This window comes from Eucalyptus grandis, chromosome 2 (assembly GCF_016545825.1).
Source record: "Eucalyptus grandis isolate ANBG69807.140 chromosome 2, ASM1654582v1, whole genome shotgun sequence".
Taxonomy (NCBI): domain Eukaryota; kingdom Viridiplantae; phylum Streptophyta; class Magnoliopsida; order Myrtales; family Myrtaceae; genus Eucalyptus; species Eucalyptus grandis.
In genome coordinates this window covers 57,705,980-57,726,556 of record NC_052613.1, presented here as the reverse complement: position 1 = coordinate 57,726,556, position 20,577 = coordinate 57,705,980, and the positions used below count along the sequence as shown (strand labels likewise).

The 20,577-nt window shown below is 38.8% G+C and overlaps 1 protein-coding gene and 2 pseudogenes across 1 annotated transcript; 2 read left to right on the top strand and 1 right to left on the bottom strand.

Moving 5' to 3' along the window:
- Positions 1–6,830: 6,830 nt before the first annotated feature.
- Positions 6,831–7,830, top strand: LOC120290824 (annotated as a pseudogene).
- A 5,674-nt stretch (positions 7,831–13,504) lies between these two features.
- Positions 13,505–14,651, bottom strand: LOC120290398 (annotated as a pseudogene).
- Positions 14,652–18,270: 3,619 nt separating this feature from the next.
- LOC120290397 (protein WHAT'S THIS FACTOR 1 homolog, chloroplastic-like) lies at positions 18,271–19,071 on the top strand. The gene has a single exon (XM_039306515.1). The coding sequence runs from the start codon at positions 18,468–18,470 to the stop codon at positions 18,960–18,962; it is 495 nt and encodes a 164-aa protein (XP_039162449.1). The 5' UTR covers positions 18,271–18,467; the 3' UTR covers positions 18,963–19,071.
- The last annotated feature ends 1,506 nt before the right edge of the window (positions 19,072–20,577 follow it).

Here is a 20,577-nt window from a genome sequence, read left to right as displayed (position 1 = left end):
TTTAGAAGTTCAAGTGAATTAACAAGATGTGAAGTTATATATTCATGGTTTATATTAAGTATTTTGAACTTTTTATGGTTTAATTGTATTCTACTATTGAATTTCAACGGCACTTTGCTTTTCAATTTATGTCAAATGGTAGAAGTTTTTGAATAGTAGAATAGTACTGCAGTTGTTGTGGTGATTTGCTAGTCAAGTGGTGTGAAGCTCAATTTTTTGGTTGAGTGGACTACATGATCAAATGCAGGAAAACGTTTTTGCATATGGTGTTATGAATATTAAAGATAGATGATTACAAAAACTTTCCATCTTGTCCCATATCTCGATGAGCAGTTAGCAGGTACAAAATTTCTATTATTGTGTCATCTTAAATTTGCTAAATATGTATTAATATTTATAGTTTAGTTGCACAATACCGCATTGTCGATGGATGTGTAATTTGAATTTGTAGGTTTGCTTTTTTAAGAAGTATAAAAAATAAGACAAAAAAATTATCTATCGGTCCCGGGTTGACTCTGGAACCAGACCGGACCCATTGGGTTGATTCAGTCCTTAGTCCTAGGCTCAATAGGGTCGGTCCTCAGTCCTAAAAATTGAGGACCGACACTGTATGGGTTGGTCCTAGGGTTAGAGGGTGGCCCGGACCAACACAGACCATGCTCACCCCTACAGTCCTCATCACTCAATCTATAGGGTAAGGAGCCATGTCAACTATTATGTTTTAACTTTTACTGAGTAAGCAAGTCATATAAGCAAAATTACATTACCAATGCCTCAAATGAGGTTCTTGATTGAATTTTTTTAAGAAAAAAGAAGTTCATGTACTCAATTGTAAATTGAACAAGAGCTCAAGTACTTACGATATCATTATTCTTAACTCTTAAACACTTTAAGAATAACATCATTCTTGCTTCTTCTTGTTTCCCTTTCTTAAGTTCCTGTTGTTTTTCTATACATATTTTTCTTTGCTTTTTTTTTTTTTTTTTTTTGCTTTTATTGAACATAAATTTGAAAAGATACATGAAAATTTAGACATAATTCTAATACACAAGTACAAGAGATATTACTGAATGAAAAATCATAGTTCGATTAAGCATGAAAAAAAAAAAGAGTTGTGCAAAAATTATAGTAACAGTCAATTTTAAGCATGGCATATAACGTGTGGGGAAATTCTACTAGTAATGGAAAAATAAAGGCATTCACATAGGGATGAAAGAGGAGGCACATGAAAAGTGAAGCAATAAAGCCAATTTGCATCCTACAAAGTTTTTCTATTTTCAATTGTTCTCTTTCACTTCTGCTTCATTTTCTAGACAAAAAGTATATTTTGTCTGGTATAGTCTTGGTCTTCCTGATGAAAAGTCCCTTATGAGTATACTATCCCGACAAGCAATTTGAGTTAGACCGAAAAGGCCACGTTTTGATGCACATTGTGTCCTTGAGTTAGACAAATCAATTGTTCTCCTTTTTCTCCATAGCAAGACTTCTGGTCGTCTTTTGAAAGAGAGGACCTTTTCTTGTGGCCATCCAAAACATAAGATAAGAAGTGATATTTCTTCACATGACCAACTTAGAGGGCATGCATATCTTCCTAAAAAATTTAAAACTTACAAATGTTTTGTTGGCTTTTTTTTTCTCTTGGTAAGGGCTTTTACGTGGCGGCTATAATGCTAAAAATTTATAGCAAAATGGGCAACAATGATTTGGCGAAGGGTGCTGAAGTAGTTGGTGATGATCATGAATCACTTGATAGGAGAATTGTGGTCCTTTGAACAGAAAAAGTTAGCCCAAAGCAACTTGCTTGATGAATTAGTTGGTGATTTACTATTTCTAGAGTGCTTAATTTGTCACGCCCCAATCCTTGGGGATGCGCCCATCCTTCTACAGGTTGATTTTAACGTACGATATCCCAGGATTAAGTATCGTCAACCCTTTCTTTTTATTACGCATGTGGAAGCAGTTATAAATCCCCAAACAATAAAACAATAGGATAGAAAAGCTGACCATATTTTTCATATAAAAATTCACAACCACACTTTTATTAACAGCACAACTCATAGTACATTTACAATACTATTCACAGCATACTTGTCTCACACCTATCTACACTACGACAGGGTTCACAAAAGGGATGGGATCTCAATCCACATTCGGGTTGTACTTAAGATCCCTCTCTGGATCATCTTCTACTTCAAAAATCTTTCTCCTCCTCAGGTTTCACATCAGTGCTCTCCTTCTTAGGTTCCTCCTCCTTGGCTCCCCCTCAGGGTCCTGAAATGGTTATTCAATAACCAATGAGACCACGTCTCAGCGAGTTCTACCCCCTAAGACCCGATTAGTAAGAAAATACGCCATGAGGGCTGCCTAAGCACATCATGGGTCAGAGAGCTTACCTTGGTCTCAGTTTCCTTTCTGCAAGTCAGTTCAAATAATAAATACTGACAATCATAACATCCAACCAATCGGATCAACTTAATGATCAATCGACTCAGTCGATTATATGTCATCAAAACCATCACATGGTCATCCCGACTCTTCATTATTGACTCTAAATCACGGCCCTATAGGCATAATTTATTTTTAGTGGAATCACGGTCCCACTCGGCAAATTTAGACTTAGTGGAATCACACCTCACACGGCAAATTTTCTAGACTTGGTGGCATCACGGCCCCACCCCAATTTTCTCAACTTGGTGGCATCACGGCCCCACCGGCAATTTTCTCAACTTGATGGCATCACGGCCCCACCAGCAATCTTTAATCCAACTCACAACCTCATACAGTTGCTTTCCCTTCAAGTATCGACATTTTCCCAATTTTGGGATAAATTCCCATATTCACCAATTTCACTCAAATTTCACAATCCGATACTCGAATATATAAACAGAAAGCAGCATTGGAATCAACACAAAATTTCGGTTGTCGATTGTCCCAACCTAATTTTTGGAAAATAAATAAATAATTAAATAATTACGGAAAATATTAAATAAATGCAATAAATCCAACTTAGGCCCGTTATAGCCTAATTGGAAGCCAATGCGAGCCCGGAAAATTACTGAGACTTGCTCGGTAAATACACGAGACCTATTTCCTTGATATCTACACTATCCAACCTCTAAGCATAATTCACCGATTAATAAGGGATTAGTGAGCAAAACTCACTTGATAAAAGCGAAGACCGAGACACCGCGATGGCGGCCGAAATCGGGCTTTCGACGACACCGGCGGGCTTGGACCGGGCCTTAAACTGGACTGAACTAAACGGGCTTCGCTGAACGGTGCTGAAAAATTGCTGGACTGATGGGCTCGTGAGATTTGCTGGCCCAAAGAAGCTGTTCACTTGTGCCAAGGTATCATTAGTACTTAGTAGTCTAAACGAAAGGAAATTTAACGAAATGGACATTGACAAACTTCGTAGTCTTTCAATGTTCTTGACGATTAGCCCTTAAAATCTTTTGGCGTGTGAAATTAACAAAAATATCTCCCGTTGTCTTTCACGTGAGAGAATGAATAATCTTACAAAAGAAAATTAAAAGGGAGACCAAGCAATGAATTGAGAGGATAAAATTGTAGAAAAGATATCGCATAAACAAAAGTACATGTGAGATTTAACCTAGACCAATGATTGTATGATAAACTTTTTGGGATAATGAAATCGTGAGTTTCTAAATTGTTATCCCTTTCGCAATAAAGTACATGAACTTTTTATGGTTTAATCAATTACCTCAATTTTTCAAATGTGGATTAAAGTGAGGTCTTTGTTATAATTTCGGATGTAAAAGGTTGACATGGTGACTAGCGCTGTTAAATAGCTGTCAAATGTCCATATTGGTGTCGATATGGTACCTTGAGATGTTGTCATGTTAGCAAAAACAATCTATGCCAAGATTGTCTAAGCCAACGTACACTCTCTCTCCTCATCGTCGAACTTGTAGGGTAATCGAACAATGTCAAGACATGGCAATTTATATGACGGACACCTCAAATTGAGCAAAATTTGAAAAAAAGAAAAAAGAATAGATTAATGTTAATATAACTCGTGGAAGTGGCACTTGTAATGATGACCAAGACATTTACATAGCCAAAGTCTTGGTCTTCCTGGAAATTTTTTTTTTTTTTTTTGAACAGGTCTTCCTGGAAACTTAAAAGTTTCTTTCCCGTTAGGTCTTTCACTTTTGCTTCACTTTCCAGACAAAAAAGCACGTTATATGCAATAAAGTCTCTGTAGATGTTCTCTGCATACTACGAAAGAAGCACTTGTGGACAAAAAGTACATCATTTTGATTCTTCTAACCACTAGCGTTCATCTGAAACGCACCCAAAATTCAATGGATGACAGAGTGCTGTAGCCTAGTCCCAGGAAAACATCATTACTGCTTCAATGCTTTCGACATATGTACGTGACTTGCCGACAAAATTGTCTAAAAAAGTCCTAAAGATATTATATGATAGCAAATTAAATTCTAAACTTTTCAATTTAAGTAATTTAATCTTAAGTTTTTTTACAATTTATCAATATAATCATTTTTGATCTAAAGTGCTGAATTGATGATCATGCTACATAGGATGGTTAACATATACATCAACGATTTTTTAGTCAAAATTGGCTCGAAGAACTACATTAGCAAATCATTAACAAATTTAGAATTAAATTGATCAATTTGAAAAGTTTAGGATTGAATTGGCGGTTGTCCAATAGGTTTACGATATTTAGGATAATTATCCCATGACGAAGAAAATTAGGGAATATTCATTGGCTTACAGAAAAATATACAAACTGCTATCTACGAAAAAGACTATCATGCAAATTAGTTGAATTGGTAGACCAGATAGATAAACCAAGAACATATAAATGTGCCAACGTCTTCAAATGAATAAAATAAATCATAGTAAAGTTTTAAATTATGTGTGCATGAACGGTACATGTAATAGTATTTTTTATTAACATAATGTCCAACCGACAAAAAATCAAGTACGTAGAAAAAGTCTGTCTTCAATCAAATGTTTGATAAGCCACTAAAATATTTCGAGTGGAAGAAAAGAAGTGCTTTAGACTTAGAAATATATTTTAAATCTCCAATTACATTCAAGTGTGCACCAAACTATCTGAGCATATACTTTTGTTGATTTGGGCGAGGAGATGAAAGAAAAAGCAATGGAATTGGCCAAAAAAGTGGACACGAATAATATGTTATTTTTCAAATGTTATGATTGAAATTATTCGAGATGATAATTTAAAGAAATTAACATTGAGAATTTTATAGTCTCCAAGTGTGCTTGACATTTAGCCACTAAAGTATTTTTGCAATGGCGTGAAATTATCGAAAGTATTTCCTATTCTCTTTCACATGAAAGAATGAAAAATATAAATAAATAAAAAACAAAAACAATTTAAGTGAAACTGAGCAATGAATCCAAAGGATGAGTTTGTAGAACAAATATCGCCTAAAAAGAAGTGTAGGTATTCGATTGTAAGCTGAACAAAAGCTTAGCTTACTATGTCATTATCCCTAACTCCTAAACCGCTCTAAGAAAAGCATTTGACGAAAAATATTGTCTACAAATGTGACTATAAAATGGTACGTTGGTGTGGACGGCCCAGCGGCAGGGCAATGACCGTGAGACTGGTAGTGTTCTCTCTCTCTCTCTCCCCATTCCGGCATTTTTTTTTCTTGCTGTATTTTTCTTTTTGTTCTCCTCTTTGCTTTTTTTTTTGCTTTTATTGAACTTAAATTTGAAAAGATATATGAAAATTTAGACATAATTCTCATAGACAGGTACAATAGAGATTAATGATGAAATATCACAAAATAAATGAACATGAAAAGGGTTGGATGAAAATTATAGTATTGTAAACTTTAACAGTAATGCATGGAAATTCTACTAGTAATGGAAAACAAGATATTCGCATAAGGATGGAAGACGAGGGACGTGAAAAGTGAAGCAACAATGGCATTTGTGTCCTGCAAAGTCTTAGTGTTGCTGGATTTTACTGCCTTTCGGTTTGACATTTGCTTCACTTTCTAGACAAAAAAACCTACATGATGTCCACAAAAACCTTGGTCTTCCTGAGTTTATGCTTAAATTACGAAAACAAATAAATGATAGTGGAAAGTACGAATATATGGGCCTGACTTAAAAAAGAAAAAAATGCAAATGGGAGGTGAAACAAGTACTTGTGGACAGAAATCGTCCTTAAAAGTCTTCATCTTCGTTCGGTCCTTTTAGGCAGGAAAAAAGCCTTGGTCTTCCTGAACTTCATAGTTTTCTCTCTCCATTAGCTCACTGTCATTTTGCTTCGCCATTGCCCTTGTTGTTCTCTGCAGTGACTGATTCACCCATGGCCATTGGAGAGATCTTTTTGGGTTCCTTCTTTCAGGTCCTCTTCGACAAGTTGACTTCTCTGGGATTGGAATATGCACAACGCGAAGGAATCAACACTGCTTTACACGACGAGTGGAAGGGGATGCTGGAAACAATCAACGTGGTGCTGGATGATGCAGAGGACAAGCAGTTGGGTGGTAACCGTCTAGTGAAGCTGTGGCTGGATGATGTTAGGGACTTGGCCTTTGACATGGAAGACTTGCTTGATGAGTTCGCGATTGAAGCCACTCAAGTTAAGTCTGGGGCAGAATCCAGCGCAAGCAGAGATCAGAAGAAAAGGAAATTCTTTTCCTGGGGCCAAGATGGATCATCTGGATCGAATCTGAACTCGTGCTCCTTTGAAACTAAGGTACAAGAGATCAATGGCAGGTTGGAAAATATTGTCACTAGGAAGGCTCGTCTGACCTTGAGAGAGAATGTTGTGACATATCCACTACACCAACAAAAGGCTCCCTAGCACTTCTTTGCCAGAGACTCGGTTTTTCGGCAGGGAGAAGGAAGAAGCGGAGTTACAGGAAATATTGATCGGTGAGGTTGGAAATTCTGATGCTGGGCTGAGCATAGTCCCCATAGTTGGGATGGGCGGTGTTGGAAAGACAGCTATGGCTCAACGGTTGTACAATGATCCCAAAATGAATAGCTATTTTGAGAGGAAAGCATGGGTTTGTGTTTCAGATGTTTTTGATGTTCTCGACATAACAAAGACTATTTTACAATCAATCACTGGTGTGTCCTTGTGAGGACAAAGATCTTAACAGGCTTCAAGTTAAGTTGAAAGATGATCTATCGGGAAAGAAGTTTCTTGTGGTTTTAGATGATGTATGGAATGTGAAGTACCTTGAATGGACTACCCTCTTAAAGCCATTTGACACAGGGGCTAAGGGAAGCAAGATCATTGTAACGACTCGCAACCTTTCTGTTGTTTCCTTAATAGGAGCTTTGTCATATCCTTTGAAGGAGTTGTCCATTGAAAATTGTACCAACTTATTAGCCTATCATGCTTTGGAAGCAAGAAATTTCGAGAGGCACCCACATCTGGAAATAGTAGGCAAGAAAATAGCTGAAAAATGTAGAGGTTTACCTTTGGCAGCGAAGATATTGGGTGGTCTCCTACGTAATAAAGAGAATCTAGATGAATGGGAAGCTATCTTAAATAATAGAATATGGGATGTAGCATTGGCAAAAAACGATGAGGTTCTTCCAGCTTTGAAATTGAGTTATGTCCATCTCCCTTCTTATTTGAAAAGATGTTTTACTTATTGCGCAGTATTTCCAAAGGACTACGAATTTGAGAGGGATGAGCTGGTGCTCTTATGGATAGCAAATGGGCTTTTTAGATGGACAAAAGCAAAAGAGAATATCTTGAGATTAGGACGGAAATGCTTTGATGAGTTAGTATCTAGATCCTTTTTCAACAATCCAGTGTTGACACATCGAAGTTTTTGATGCACGATCTTTTGAATGATCTAGCAAAGTCAATTGCAGATGTAACATGCTTTACCTCTAGGGAGTCTCAGGTAGTGAGTGATGAAGATGATGCCTCTTTTAAAGAGAAAGCTCGTTATGCATCATTTGTCTCATGATATGTTACATCAGAAAGCTTGAGAGCATATGTTGGAATGAAGGTACTAAGAAGTTTAATGCTGTTGACTATTCAAATTGATTATTTACAAAATAAAATTTTTATTTCCGGAAAGGTGCTACATGACTTGCTAACAAACTTGAAGTACTTGCGAGTGTTATCATTATGTCATTGTGACATACTAGTAGAGGTACCGAATTGTGTCGGTGATCTAAAATATCTCCGATATCTCAATCTCTCATACAGCAAATTCACAAGGCTACCTGAGTCAATTGGCACCTTGTGCAAATTACAAGTTTTGATCTTAAGAGGTTGTAGGTACCTTTCTATGTTGCCTCCACATATGGCAAATTTGGTCAGCTTACAATTTCTTGACATTAGAGATACAGAGAGTCTGAAAAAGATGCCATTGAATATCGGTAATTTGAGGAATCTTATTATCTTGCCCAAGTTTGTGGTAGGAATAGAGATAGGGTCACAATTAAAGGAGTTAAAGAACTTGCCACATCTTCAAGGAGATTTACTCATATCTGAATTGCAAAAGGTGGAAAAAGTTAAAGATGCAATTGATGCTAATTTGTCTAGAAAGCAAGACCTTAGCAACTTATTCTTGCATTGGAATGAATGTTTTGGAAATTTCCGGAATACAGAGCACGAAGCACAGGTTCTTCACTCTTTGCGACCTCACAATAATCTTAAAAATCTCACTATCTCGTACTATGGTGGTGGAATATTCCCGTCATGGTTAGGTGGTCCATCCTATTCTAAGATGGTGTCTTTGTGCTTGCTTGGCTGTCCTAATGTTAGATCGCTACCATCCCTTGGACAGCTCCCTTCACTCAAAGAATTATCTCTTGAAGATCTACATGCACTACGCATGATAGGCTCTGAATTTTATGGAACTGAAAGCCCTTTTCCATCATTAACAATTTTGAAGTTTGAAGGGTTGTCGGCATGGATAGATTGGTCTCATTATGCTAGAGGTCGAGAAGAAGAAGTATTATTCTCTTGTCTTCAGCATCTTGTTGTCCGAAGATGTCCAGAGTTGATAGGGACATTGCCTCGTCAACTAGACCATCTCATAAAGCTAGAAATTGATTCATGCTCGCATTTGAATGACTCAACCAATGTGGTTCATCTTCCATCTCTTTGTGAGTTACACATTGGGGATTGTAACAAGGAGATCTTAAAGAGGTTGGGCCAACTAACTTCTTTAACCATTCTCAAAATTGAGAATCTTGCGGAGCTTGTTTGCTTTGATAATGGATTTATGAGCTACTTGGTCAAGCTAAAGGAGCTTCATATAAGTAGATGTGACAAGCTAACATACCTATGGCAAAGTGGAATTGAAATGCAAAATCTTTCTTGCCTCCAGAGTGTAGTCATTGGATGGTGTCCTCGATTCACATCTTTTATGGAGGGAGAAGGAGAGATTGAGCTGCCGCGCGACCTTGAAAGGATGGAATTGAGTCATTGCATGAGCTTAGAAAGGCTTCCAAGCAAGTTGCACACACTTAGACATTTGAACATTTGGAGATGTCCAAAAATCATGGGATTGACCATTCCTCCAAATGACCCCAGCAACAATAACACGATGTCGCGGCTTGAATATCTGCATATTAGCGATTGTGATTCTTGGATATCTTTTCCGTTTGCTAAGGATAGACTTGCTACTCTTAAGACACTTCATATTGCAGGATTGTAAAGGAGTGGAGTCTGCTAGAAGATCATCGCCGTAGTAGAAATGCTAGAATCTCTAGTATTTACGATTGTATGAATTTAGGAAGCCTACCACAATGCCTACATACACTCGTCCATCTCACTCGTTTGGATATAAGTGGTTGTCCAGCACTGGAGATGGAGGACTTGCCTCCCCTTCCCCTCACCTTGTCTAGTCTTAAACTTTCTGAGTGTCCAAAGATAAAGTCTATTGCCAACAATAACATTGATAGTTGTAACAATCTCACTAGTTTGGAAATAAAGGTGTGTCCAGCATTGGAGATGGAGGGCTTCCCTCCCCTTCCCATCACCCTATCGTGCCTTAAACTTTTCCTTTGTCCGAAGATAAAGTCATTAGAGTGGCATCGTCTTACGTCCCTTCAGGAGCTACAAATTAATAGTTGTGAAAATATCGAATGCTTCCCTGAAGGAGGCTTGCCTCCAAATTTGCGGGAGTTTTCTATTTGGAAGTGCGAGAATATGAAGCAGCCAGTGAGAAAATGGGACTTGCCCATGCTCACTTCCCTCGAGAGACTGGGAATAGACGGAAGCAGCATGGGAGGGGAGGGAGACAAGGAGTGCTTTCCTTTGGAGGAAGACGACAAGGATTCCTGGAGTCTTCTCTTTCCTTCCTCTCTTATCTCTCTACGCTTGGAAGGTATGAGGAATGTGGAAAGACTATCAAATGGCCTTTGCAACCATCTCTCCTCTCTCCAAGGGTTTATATTCACTTTTGCCCGGATGTTGAGGGACTTGCCGAGAGGATGGCTTCCCTCCCTCCCTCCAAAATTGTGGATATGATTGGATGCGGGAATCTAAAGATCGATGCTCAAAACACACCGGCGACTATTGGCCCTTCATCCAAGAGATCCCTCATCATCATTGATTGATTCGGATCCAGTGAATTGATTCGTCCATGTACAGTCAGTTTTCTAAGGTTCGGGTAAGTTTTTGGTTTTGAAGGCATCGATTTCCATTCTGCTTCCTCAACTCGATGCTCAATACAAATCGATACTTTCCCATGGAGATGCTCCGCATGGATTTCCAGAAATCCAAGAAATCCCTAACATCCGCATTGATTGGGTTCTCATATTCGATGAAGTGAAACCGATCCACTTTCACTTTCATTTGCTAACTGCCGCGATTCAATCCTTCCATCTACCGATTTCAAGGGTTCGGGTAAGTTCTTTCGTCTTGAATGCATCGATTTCATGTCTCGTTCTTCAGTTCGATGCTTAATACGAAGTAATTTCTTCCAATGCGTGCGAGACGATTTTTTCATGAAGTATGACTGAAATTCAGAGCTGAAAAATTGATAATTAGCTGCTTGAATATCCAGCAGGAGCTTCGTTTAGTCTCCAATTGCACTGGCTTGCGAAAGTTGATGATGGTGATGATATTCTTGTATGCCACAGCTGCATCCATGTCCACTACTTCCTTGGGCTGGCTTTTCTCTTTAGCCACCCAATGCTCTTTCGAACAACAATTAATTCAGCCTCCTCTCTTTCGTTTTGGCCTCAATCCCAACAATTTATGTTCATATATGGATGCGAAGTTGGGTTACTTGCCTGAGGATGGCCCTCTCTCTCTCCCTTCAAGAGATCCCTTTCATCAGCATTGATAGCATTCGGATCCAATGAAGTAAAATCGATCATGCCCGAGCCATGATGATAGATTTGTCTTCCTTGACTTCTTTTTGTTCCTCAGGTAATGCTTCCAACTTCTTTCATATTTCACTTTCATTTGTTAACTGCCGGGATTCATTCTTTGATGTAATGTAAGTTTTCTTGGGTTCGGGTAAGTTTTTGGTTTTCAAGGCATCAATTTTGATTCTGCTCCCTCAATTCGATGCGTAATACAGACTGATATTGGAACTCGAGTCTCTGGCTCATTTTGAAAGCCGGAAAATGAAATTTATTGGATTGTTAATTGACAGGGATTGTGCTGATGTCTTCTCTTCTTGATCAACTTATCCCACATTGAGATTTGACATGTCTTACCCTCTGTGGCAGATTGCTTGCCGTTGTCAATGATATCTCCTGCTTGTTCCGAGGACACATAGAGAATGTAGCTCTTCGTAAGCAGCCATATGGATGGAACAAAACCGCTAATGAGGTCATCATCATCATATAGAAGCTCATAGAACTTTTGGGGGATTGGAGGCCTTACCCTGCTGATCAAGTTGTGAGAGACATCAGCAGGAAGTTTGGTTTTGTGCTCTTTGACAGCTCTTCTAAAACCGCTTTTCTGATCTCTGAGAGTAATAATAATGTTCATTGGTTTCATTCTCGATATCGCTCTCAATCTCCCTCCACCTACAATCTATATCTAATCCTTTCTGTTCTCGAATCATGCAGGATGTTGATGGAAGTGTTGCTTTCTTACGGGAAGTGATTCTGGAGGCAGTCTTGTTCTCTCGGATGATGCAGAAGTCGTGAAGATGGGCTGTGGGAAATCTTTCGCACCATTCCCTAAAGGTAATTTAATTTTTGGGTTTGTTGATGCAGCTCCACTGGAGTTCGGTCCATGCATTGCAATGTGAAAAGTAAGGATGGATGAGCTCTGCTGATATTAAGCAGAGTTCAGAGGAGAATGTTATCTTGTTGGGTGAGATCATATTGGAAAAATTGGTTCCGAACCTAAATTTATAATTTATGGTGAAAATGATGTTCTTTACTTGTATGCATGTTTTGATTTGTGCATTTTCACCTAAAATGTTGCTCTTCCAATGGTTTTCGAGCGCCAAATCATTCACCTTTTAACGTTGCATTCTTTTCCAACTCAGGATGCTACTTCACCAGCTCTGGAGGTTTGAGGAGTTATGAGCACCCACCGAATGAGGTGAAGCCGGTTCCTTGGGTGGACAGCTCTGGCCATGTGTCCAGCACCACATTCAAAGTGGATGCGGAGACTAAGGACTCCAGCATGCCTGGAATCGGGAGTGCTGCGAACCAGTCCTCGTTGTACTGAGTCGTATGGTTTGTGGCCCTTTCTGGACAGGCCATTAGCTATTGAGTGGCCTTCTGTTGCGTTTAACCCAGTCACGCTTTCTCATACATTGACAATTTTTCAGCTCTAATGGTTGGTTACTCTATGTTGAGAGTTTGAGATGACATTGTATTATGCAGCTGTATATCTTGCTTATAAAACCAAGCCTTTACAGAACCTGATCATGCTTTGTGAAGTAATATCTTTCTGGCATTTCATTTAGCCATCATGCAGAGTCTATTCACTGTCATGTTTTTTTTTTTTTTTTCACTTAGATGTCTATTGTGAAATTGTTCTCTCCATTTGTAAATTAGGCCGGGACGATATTGTTATATGAGGACAAATGTGAACTATGATAACTTGGAGCATGCTGGTCCTCATATGGAAATCGAGTTTACACGATGCCTTGTGGCATGTTAGATATTAAAGGCTAAAGCAGTAACCTCTCGTGCAATTTTAAAGCAGTCAAAAGGACCTTGATGCATGTCGATACAAACTTAACATGAAGGAAGATAGAGGTAGCTATCAATACGATGCAGAATCAAACTGCAAAAAAAAAAAAAAAACACTTCGCCTAGCCATCTTGGTAGGAGAGACCTCTTTAGTCCTTCGCATCGGCTATGCCCCTGTTGTTATCTGAAAAACGTGTGTTTGTCAAGTTCAACATAGATGAAATAAATCTCAGTCTCATCCTATTGACATAGGAGCTCTCGCTAAAAAAATTTACATAAGTGATGGTTTTGATAGATGTGCCGTCTACATAGCACAGGCTGCACAACTTACTAGTCCTGCTAAAAAAAAATTCTCGATATCCACTTCTTTTTGTTTAATTGCTCTGCACAAAATTCGTATTCAACGTGTTCATGGATCTCCATACAACATCAAGTATACTGTAAGCACCATGCTTAAATCAGGTCTCCACCTATCCATATGTAGACTCAGTATCGACTTAGCTTCAGCTTCGGGTAGGTTTGGGGCCTTAAACACCTTGCAGACACGCTGCTCCCCTGACTTTCCCAAACATTAACCTAATTATGGCTGCATGAGCCAGAACATGCCCGCCTGCAGGTTTCATTGGGTCTGATAACACACCTCTGCCTGGATCAGCTACGACTGCAACAAATAAATCGAAGATGAAGTCTTAAAAATAATAAAATCCTTTTCCTATGTCATGGACTGAAGCTACTGTATGCATCACCAGTTTACACCAAATAGCTGGTTCTTGAGATTTACAAGAATCAGTATGAGCTTAGTGCAGTCCCCAAAATGCTATTTGTCAGTGTGCAACCATCAAAGGGCTAAATTGAATAACAACTTTAATGGATGCAGGACTACAAGTGGGAAAAATGAGATGTGATGCAGTACCTTGATTGGTTATGTACACTGCCACATTAGATTCCTGGCTATCTTAATTAAACGTGAGAGCATTTGTGCCAATTTTTGCTGCAATTCAGAATTCATTAGTGTCAAACCAGATAAGGGCAAAATAACAACTTGCATGATTTGATGGTTTCAGGATCAACCTGGGGCTCTGCAAGTTCTCTTGCAGTAAAATCCACTTGAAGAGAGCAATCACCAATCCACAATCTGAAAAAGGCACTCACCATAGGTCAACCATCCACACCTCAGAAAATATGTAGGGTTTGATTCTCGAGCAGTGTCTTACCAGTAATTTGAATGGTTCTTCAGACATTTTGACAGCCAAACCAAGAAGCAAGTTGTACTGATGCTCAGAAGTAGAGGCACGGGCATAAATGATCTTCAAATTCATGGAAAGACTAGATTACAGCAAGTACACTAGCCAGAAAAGTAAGAGTTGCCACCAGTATAGAAAGCATTGCTTACATTATCTAAGACTGCAGGTGTACTAAGTTAAGAAAGTGCACATGCGCTTACATGGACAGACGACGATTATGAAACACAAGTAGCTTTGTTGAGGTCAAGAAAAATACAGACAGATTATAATAGGATACAAAGTTCCTACCGCTGTTTTACGATATAAGCTACCTTGCCATTTCCTCCTCTCATGTGAGGTGGCAGCTGAAAATATTTTACGAGCATGGAATCCACAAACTATTAATAAAGAATGATTGAAAACTGGGGTAAATACTGTTGTAGGATTTGCAAATAAAGTAGAGTATCTTCAAGCATCACATTCGACTAATGATCAACCCAAGTCCGAGTCCGACTATGATTAAGGCTTTTACTCGGTTGTGACATGGTACAAACTCTTCTGGCCTTTTTCCTGCTTGGTTTGAGCCACTGTATATGCGTTCCAGTATACTGACTGCAGATTACAGAAAATGAGTGCCATACTTCCAGAATCACCTAATACACACATTATGATGCCAAGATCACCCACATCTTTATACTTCATAGAAATTCAATCATTATGTTACTATTTGGCATTGTTCATCTGAACAAAAAATGCAACAGAAGTTCAAGACAGAAACCTAATATCCAATTCAGACCAACCTGGGAAGTAACACATAGGGTATATGCAAGCTGGGTTTTCCCAGACCTGAAGTGACGTCAGCAACATTTTCTGAGAAAGCTAATTAACAAAAGCAACTAAAAGTTCATCAAAGGTAACGTTATTGGACTGTGATTTTCACCCAGGTTCGCCAAATGCTTCCGTAATTGCTGGAGTTTCAATACCACCTGTAAACATTGCCAAACCGGTGAAATTTGTTTTCGTTGAAATGCATGGAGAAACGACACGCAGTCTGCAAAAGAAAGTCTGTTACCGCCTAAAAGCTTATCGAGGGCTTGGCTTTCAGTATTCGATTCTCTCCACATTATTCTTCACTTTGCTGGATTTGAGCGAATCAGAATCGTCCTTCAACAAAGACTCGAGCTTAACCATTGCGTTAAACTCTATGTTTTCTGGTGAATGTAGAATGTCAGGACAAAAGCATTTCCTAAATGATCAATGACAATCTAGCGTTCCAACAGTCTTTATTGATGAATTAAGCTTGGGACATTCGTTATTAATCCAGCTACGTCACGAATACATGGAAAATAAGACGTACGATGGTGCAATTCCAAGGTCACGTAACATAAGGAAGGCTGGAATTGCTCTCGTATGATCAGAAGACAAAAACTGAAAAGTGAAAACTACTGCACGCGCAGGAAATCACAGCAAGTTCGAGAGAAAGCTCGAGATGTAAATCACGATAATCACAGCCATAGCTTCATCGAACACGGATCAGGAAATCACGATAATCATCTGAGAATCAAAGGACGCACCGAAACTCATTACGAAAAGCGATCAGATGAACAGAGAGGAGTTGCCTACGCTCTGTTTTGCCGTAACTCGCGTTTGTTTGTCGATCGTTTTGAGCAGGTCTTCTGCTCCGTCGTCGACGTCCTCTCTTTCCACGATCTTCTGCTTTTTGGCTCTGAACATCAACGAAAGAACACGAGACGAAACTCAGAATCATCATCGCCGGCGATCGTGCCGCGGAAAGGGACATGAGGTGAAATCAAGCGGAGCTTCGTGAAACTCACCTGAGAGACAAAAGCATCTTCGACGACGATGGAATTTCGCTCTGCGCAGGAGGAGAAACTCTCGAATTTTCTTTTGCAGATTTTGGAAACGATCGGAAATTGGAGGGAATCTTATATATATACAGAGAGGCGGGAAGCGGGGGGAATGGCTCTCAGCTTATTTTTCCTTTTTTTTTTTTCTCTTTTAAGAAAAAGAGGTTTGACTGAGTTTCGTTATTCTGAGGTTTGACTGAGGTTTAATAGATCTGTTTTAAGAATTTATCAGATATACTCCTAAAGAGGGAGAGGGAAATATTGGTTTGATTTTTTTTTTTTTTTGCATAAAATAACTCAGTTTTTATTTAGCTTGGTTTTATATTTATCTTAATCCTGTTCGGCTTATAATTTTCTTAAATTGGACTGAAGTAAGCTCTTCTTAGAAAAGGAAAAGAATCGATCCATATTGTGGTCAATACTTGATTTAGTGGCATTATGTTTAAACTCCACACTTATTACTCACAGAATTAGAAAAATATCAATGAATAATTGAGTTATCCGAAATGACTTGCTAAGAACTTGCTTTTGACCAATTTGGGCACACATTCTAAAATTTGTAACTCAGTGATTCAATAAAAGGTGATGAACATGAAGCATATGTAACAAACATGGAGCACATTTAATGTCTACAAGTTGATTTGTGGTTCGACTCCAACTTACAAAATAGGCAAATCATACTTAAAATGTAGAACCATCACTAATCTCAACATATTTTTCCTTATATTTTTCCTAAAAAATTTGTTCTTTTACATAAGTATTTGAATGTATGTATAATGAGAGAAGACGCTACAAAATATAAGATACAATGTTTGGTTTCAATATGGTTCGATTTTTTTTACTAAAATTTATTATGTTTTTAAGTCGGATTTCTAATGTAATCTCTAATGCCTCAATTATATATATATTAAAAGCACAAGAATATCGCCATTTATAAGACCCTCAAGCTCTTTTAATTATTTAAATCAAAATATCATCTCTCCCACGACGAGAAATGCAAAAACCAAAACGACAATCCGTTCCGTTTCTACCCCCATTCCCTCTTCTTCACGCCCCGCTTCTTCTTCTTATTTTTCTTCTTCTTCTTCGTTCTCCGCACAAACCCCGCCTGAAATCCCAACCAGCTTCCATCGAAGTCGAGACTGATGCTTCATCGAGTGATCCGAGAGAGTTGTTAATCGCGCATTTACGGCGATCTTCTCGAATGTTTTTGTCTTGGGCTCTTGTTGTTCCTTGTTCCATTGCATGTAAGCTGTTTGATGTTTGCCCTGAGTGAGAGGCATTTGCTTTTGTTGGGCTTGTTTCTTGAATTTGGAGCGACGCATTACCATCTTGAGATGACCCGTCTTCAAATCATTGGTAAAACAGTGGCTTTCTCGAATGAATGAAGTTTGGCAAGAGAGTTTGGTTGCTTTGTCACCTCACTAGTGCATTCGCCTACCCTGAGAGGAAACTTGAGTTTGGCGAGATTTTACTTAACTGGTCACAGCGTAGATTCATGACCACCAGCAAGAGAGTGCAAGATAGGAATAAGGACAAGAGGGTCCATGATCTCGAAATTGCCACTGAGAAGCAAAAGTGGTGTCAAAGGTGTTGGTTTTGATGGAAATGTTGAAAAAGGAACCCGAGATGATAATCCATGTGTGATCGCTGGATCTATAGCCAAGCAAACGGTATAGTGGATTTTATTTGAAGTCACCAAAACTGTTTTGAGTTGTATAAGGATCAAAGGGGTATTGTGGTTTGGAATTAACTAAAGAAGCTGAAGACTCATTAGAGGAAGAGGAGAGATTGATTAGGGGACATTCTGGCACGGCTGTTGAATACGTGACTAGGATGTTGACGATATCGGTCGATAAATGGCTTCCTCTGGACAAAATTGCTCATTTCAGGAGAGAGTATGGTTTGCCAGCTAATTTTAGGAGCAAGTGGGTACACAAGTATCTGCGGCACTTCAAAGTGGTTAAATCTCCATATGAAGTTGATTACCTCAAGCTCATAGAGCGGAATCCTGCTTGGGCTATCACAGAGTTGGACAAGATCATATTGGGGGTATCAGAATTTGCCTTTTCATACTCTAGGGTTGCTTTCCCTATCTTTCCCCTTGAAGTTTCCTCCCAATTACAAGAAGGTGTGTAGATAGGGAGGGAAGATTGAGCACTTTCAGAAAAGGTCTTACTTGACTCCTTATGCTGATGCATGTGGCCTTCAAGCTGGATTGAAAGAATTCAACAAGAGATCCATTGCAGCAATGCACGAGTTACTTAGCTTCACAATGGAAAAGAGGTTGGTAACCAATCACCTCTCGCACTTTCGACAAGAATTTGTGATGCCTCAGAAGCTGATGAGACTCTTGTTGAAGCATTATGGCGTTTTCTATGTCTCTGAGAGGGGAAAGAGGTTTAGTGTGTTCTTCAGAGGAGCTTATGAAGGTGCGGAGCTGATTCGGAAATGTCCGCTCGTTATTTGGAAGGAAAAAGTCCTAAGCCTTATTGGTTATACGGGGAGGAAGAAAAAGATAGAAACTTTTATGGACTCATCAGATATGGAAGATAATGATTTTCTAGATGGCAGCTCTGAGGATGGAGGCATTGCTATGCAGCTTAACCAAATAGAAGCCATCAGTGAATTGGAGGATATTGCAGTTGGAGACAGCTCCTTAATGGATATACATGAAATTGACAATAAGTACAAGCCTCGTGATTCATTTAAAGGTCATATGTTCTTATTCGAGTTGTCAAGATAACTTGCTTTCCAAGTCTTCTTCTTCACAAGTTCAAAGTTTCAAGTTTTTGTACAGATTTAATTAGACAAACTTTGCTTACATCTATAAACCAAGTTAATTAATAGTGGACTGATCCATCTCATTCCTTGTTAGTCCTAAAAATTGCCACTGGAACTCCTGAAATCAATGATTCAGAAAGAATGTGCAGATAATGCTTTTGGCAACTCTCAGCTCGCCTTGATGCCAGCAAGGACATCAGAAGCAGTCTACTTACAGTGACTGGTTCATTCTCAGTTAATGGTTTGACTTAATGGGTGCGGCCGTACTAATCTGCTATTCTGAAGATGAACTTGCCACTATGCATTTGAATCTCAATTGTTGGGTCAAAGAGATGATTAGGTAGTAGCTATAATGGAGAACACAGCCTCAGCATCTATGATGATTGACACACTCTCTCTTGTTGTTACAAATTAGATGCCGAGCTCACCCTGCAGTAATGCTTTGTTCATCACTGTGCATGGATATTCAGGTCCACAATGTCTATGATTGCCTTCTGCAACACACCTTCATTTGCTTTCTATCCAATTGCCTGTTTCATAGGTCTTGTAATTTCTGTTTAAATTCTCCATGAATCTATGGCACACTCCTGTTTTTGCGTTCTACTAGAGAGCTTCCTTTTGTTGGATTTTAGAACCCAACATCAAACAGTAAGTAGTTTTTGTTACTCATCGTTTATGTTGGGCCGTGTTCATGGTTGATTCACTTCAACAGCTTACTGTTTCGTTGTGAAGAAAGAAATACTTTTGAAAATAGCAAGACTGGTTTATTTATTTTTTGAATGATAGATGGCTTTTCACGGCTTTTGGTTGTGTGACAATGACATTACTAATGTGCATTCTTTCTTATACCTCATAGCATGAACTGCGTTTATGATTTGTTACGTGGGCTAGCATCTGCTTGACGCCATTGTGTAGTAAATTTCTTTTGCTTATCAAAAGAAAATTCTTAGCAAACTCGCTGGAGATGATACTGAGTAATTTGCTTCCAAATGTTGTGACTAGTTTTCTTCTCGTGCTCGCAGAAACCATGATATCCAAAAACTACATGTGACAAATTAAACTGCTACTGCGTAGCTAAATATATTGCACTGCATCATTTTCTAGTTTTTTGCTTTACAACAAAATCCAATGGTTGATAGATTTCATTTCTTTTGATTGGGGCGATTAGATCTCTTCTTAAGCCTGACAAAGTCCTACGACCTCTCGATAGCATGCCATGCTCGACAAAGTTCCTAATAGCATATAAGGTTCCTAAGAGTGGTAGATGTTAACTTTTTTTCCCTATTGACTAAGATTTATTAGCATCTTAAATTGAAGTCCGTGCGATGCCAAAGCAAAGACTTACCGTTGAATACGAAATTTTTAAGGGAAAGGTCAAGCATTAGTCGTAGCTCCAACTAGCGCAACAACAGGAGTAATGTACCATGGAAGTTCAGCATCAACCTCATTTGGAGCAGTACGAAGAATTTCTAGATCTAATATAATCAAGGAGAAAGAGGAGCATCAATGTTTATTAGTTATAATCACTTAGCTATCATCTTTCGTTACGTGGCAAAAGTATTGCGTCAATTACAACT

Coding starts and splice junctions, on each gene's coding strand:
- LOC120290397 (XM_039306515.1), top strand. CDS start 18,468: ATGCACGAGTTACTTAGCTTCACAATGGAAAAGAGGTTGGTAACCAAT.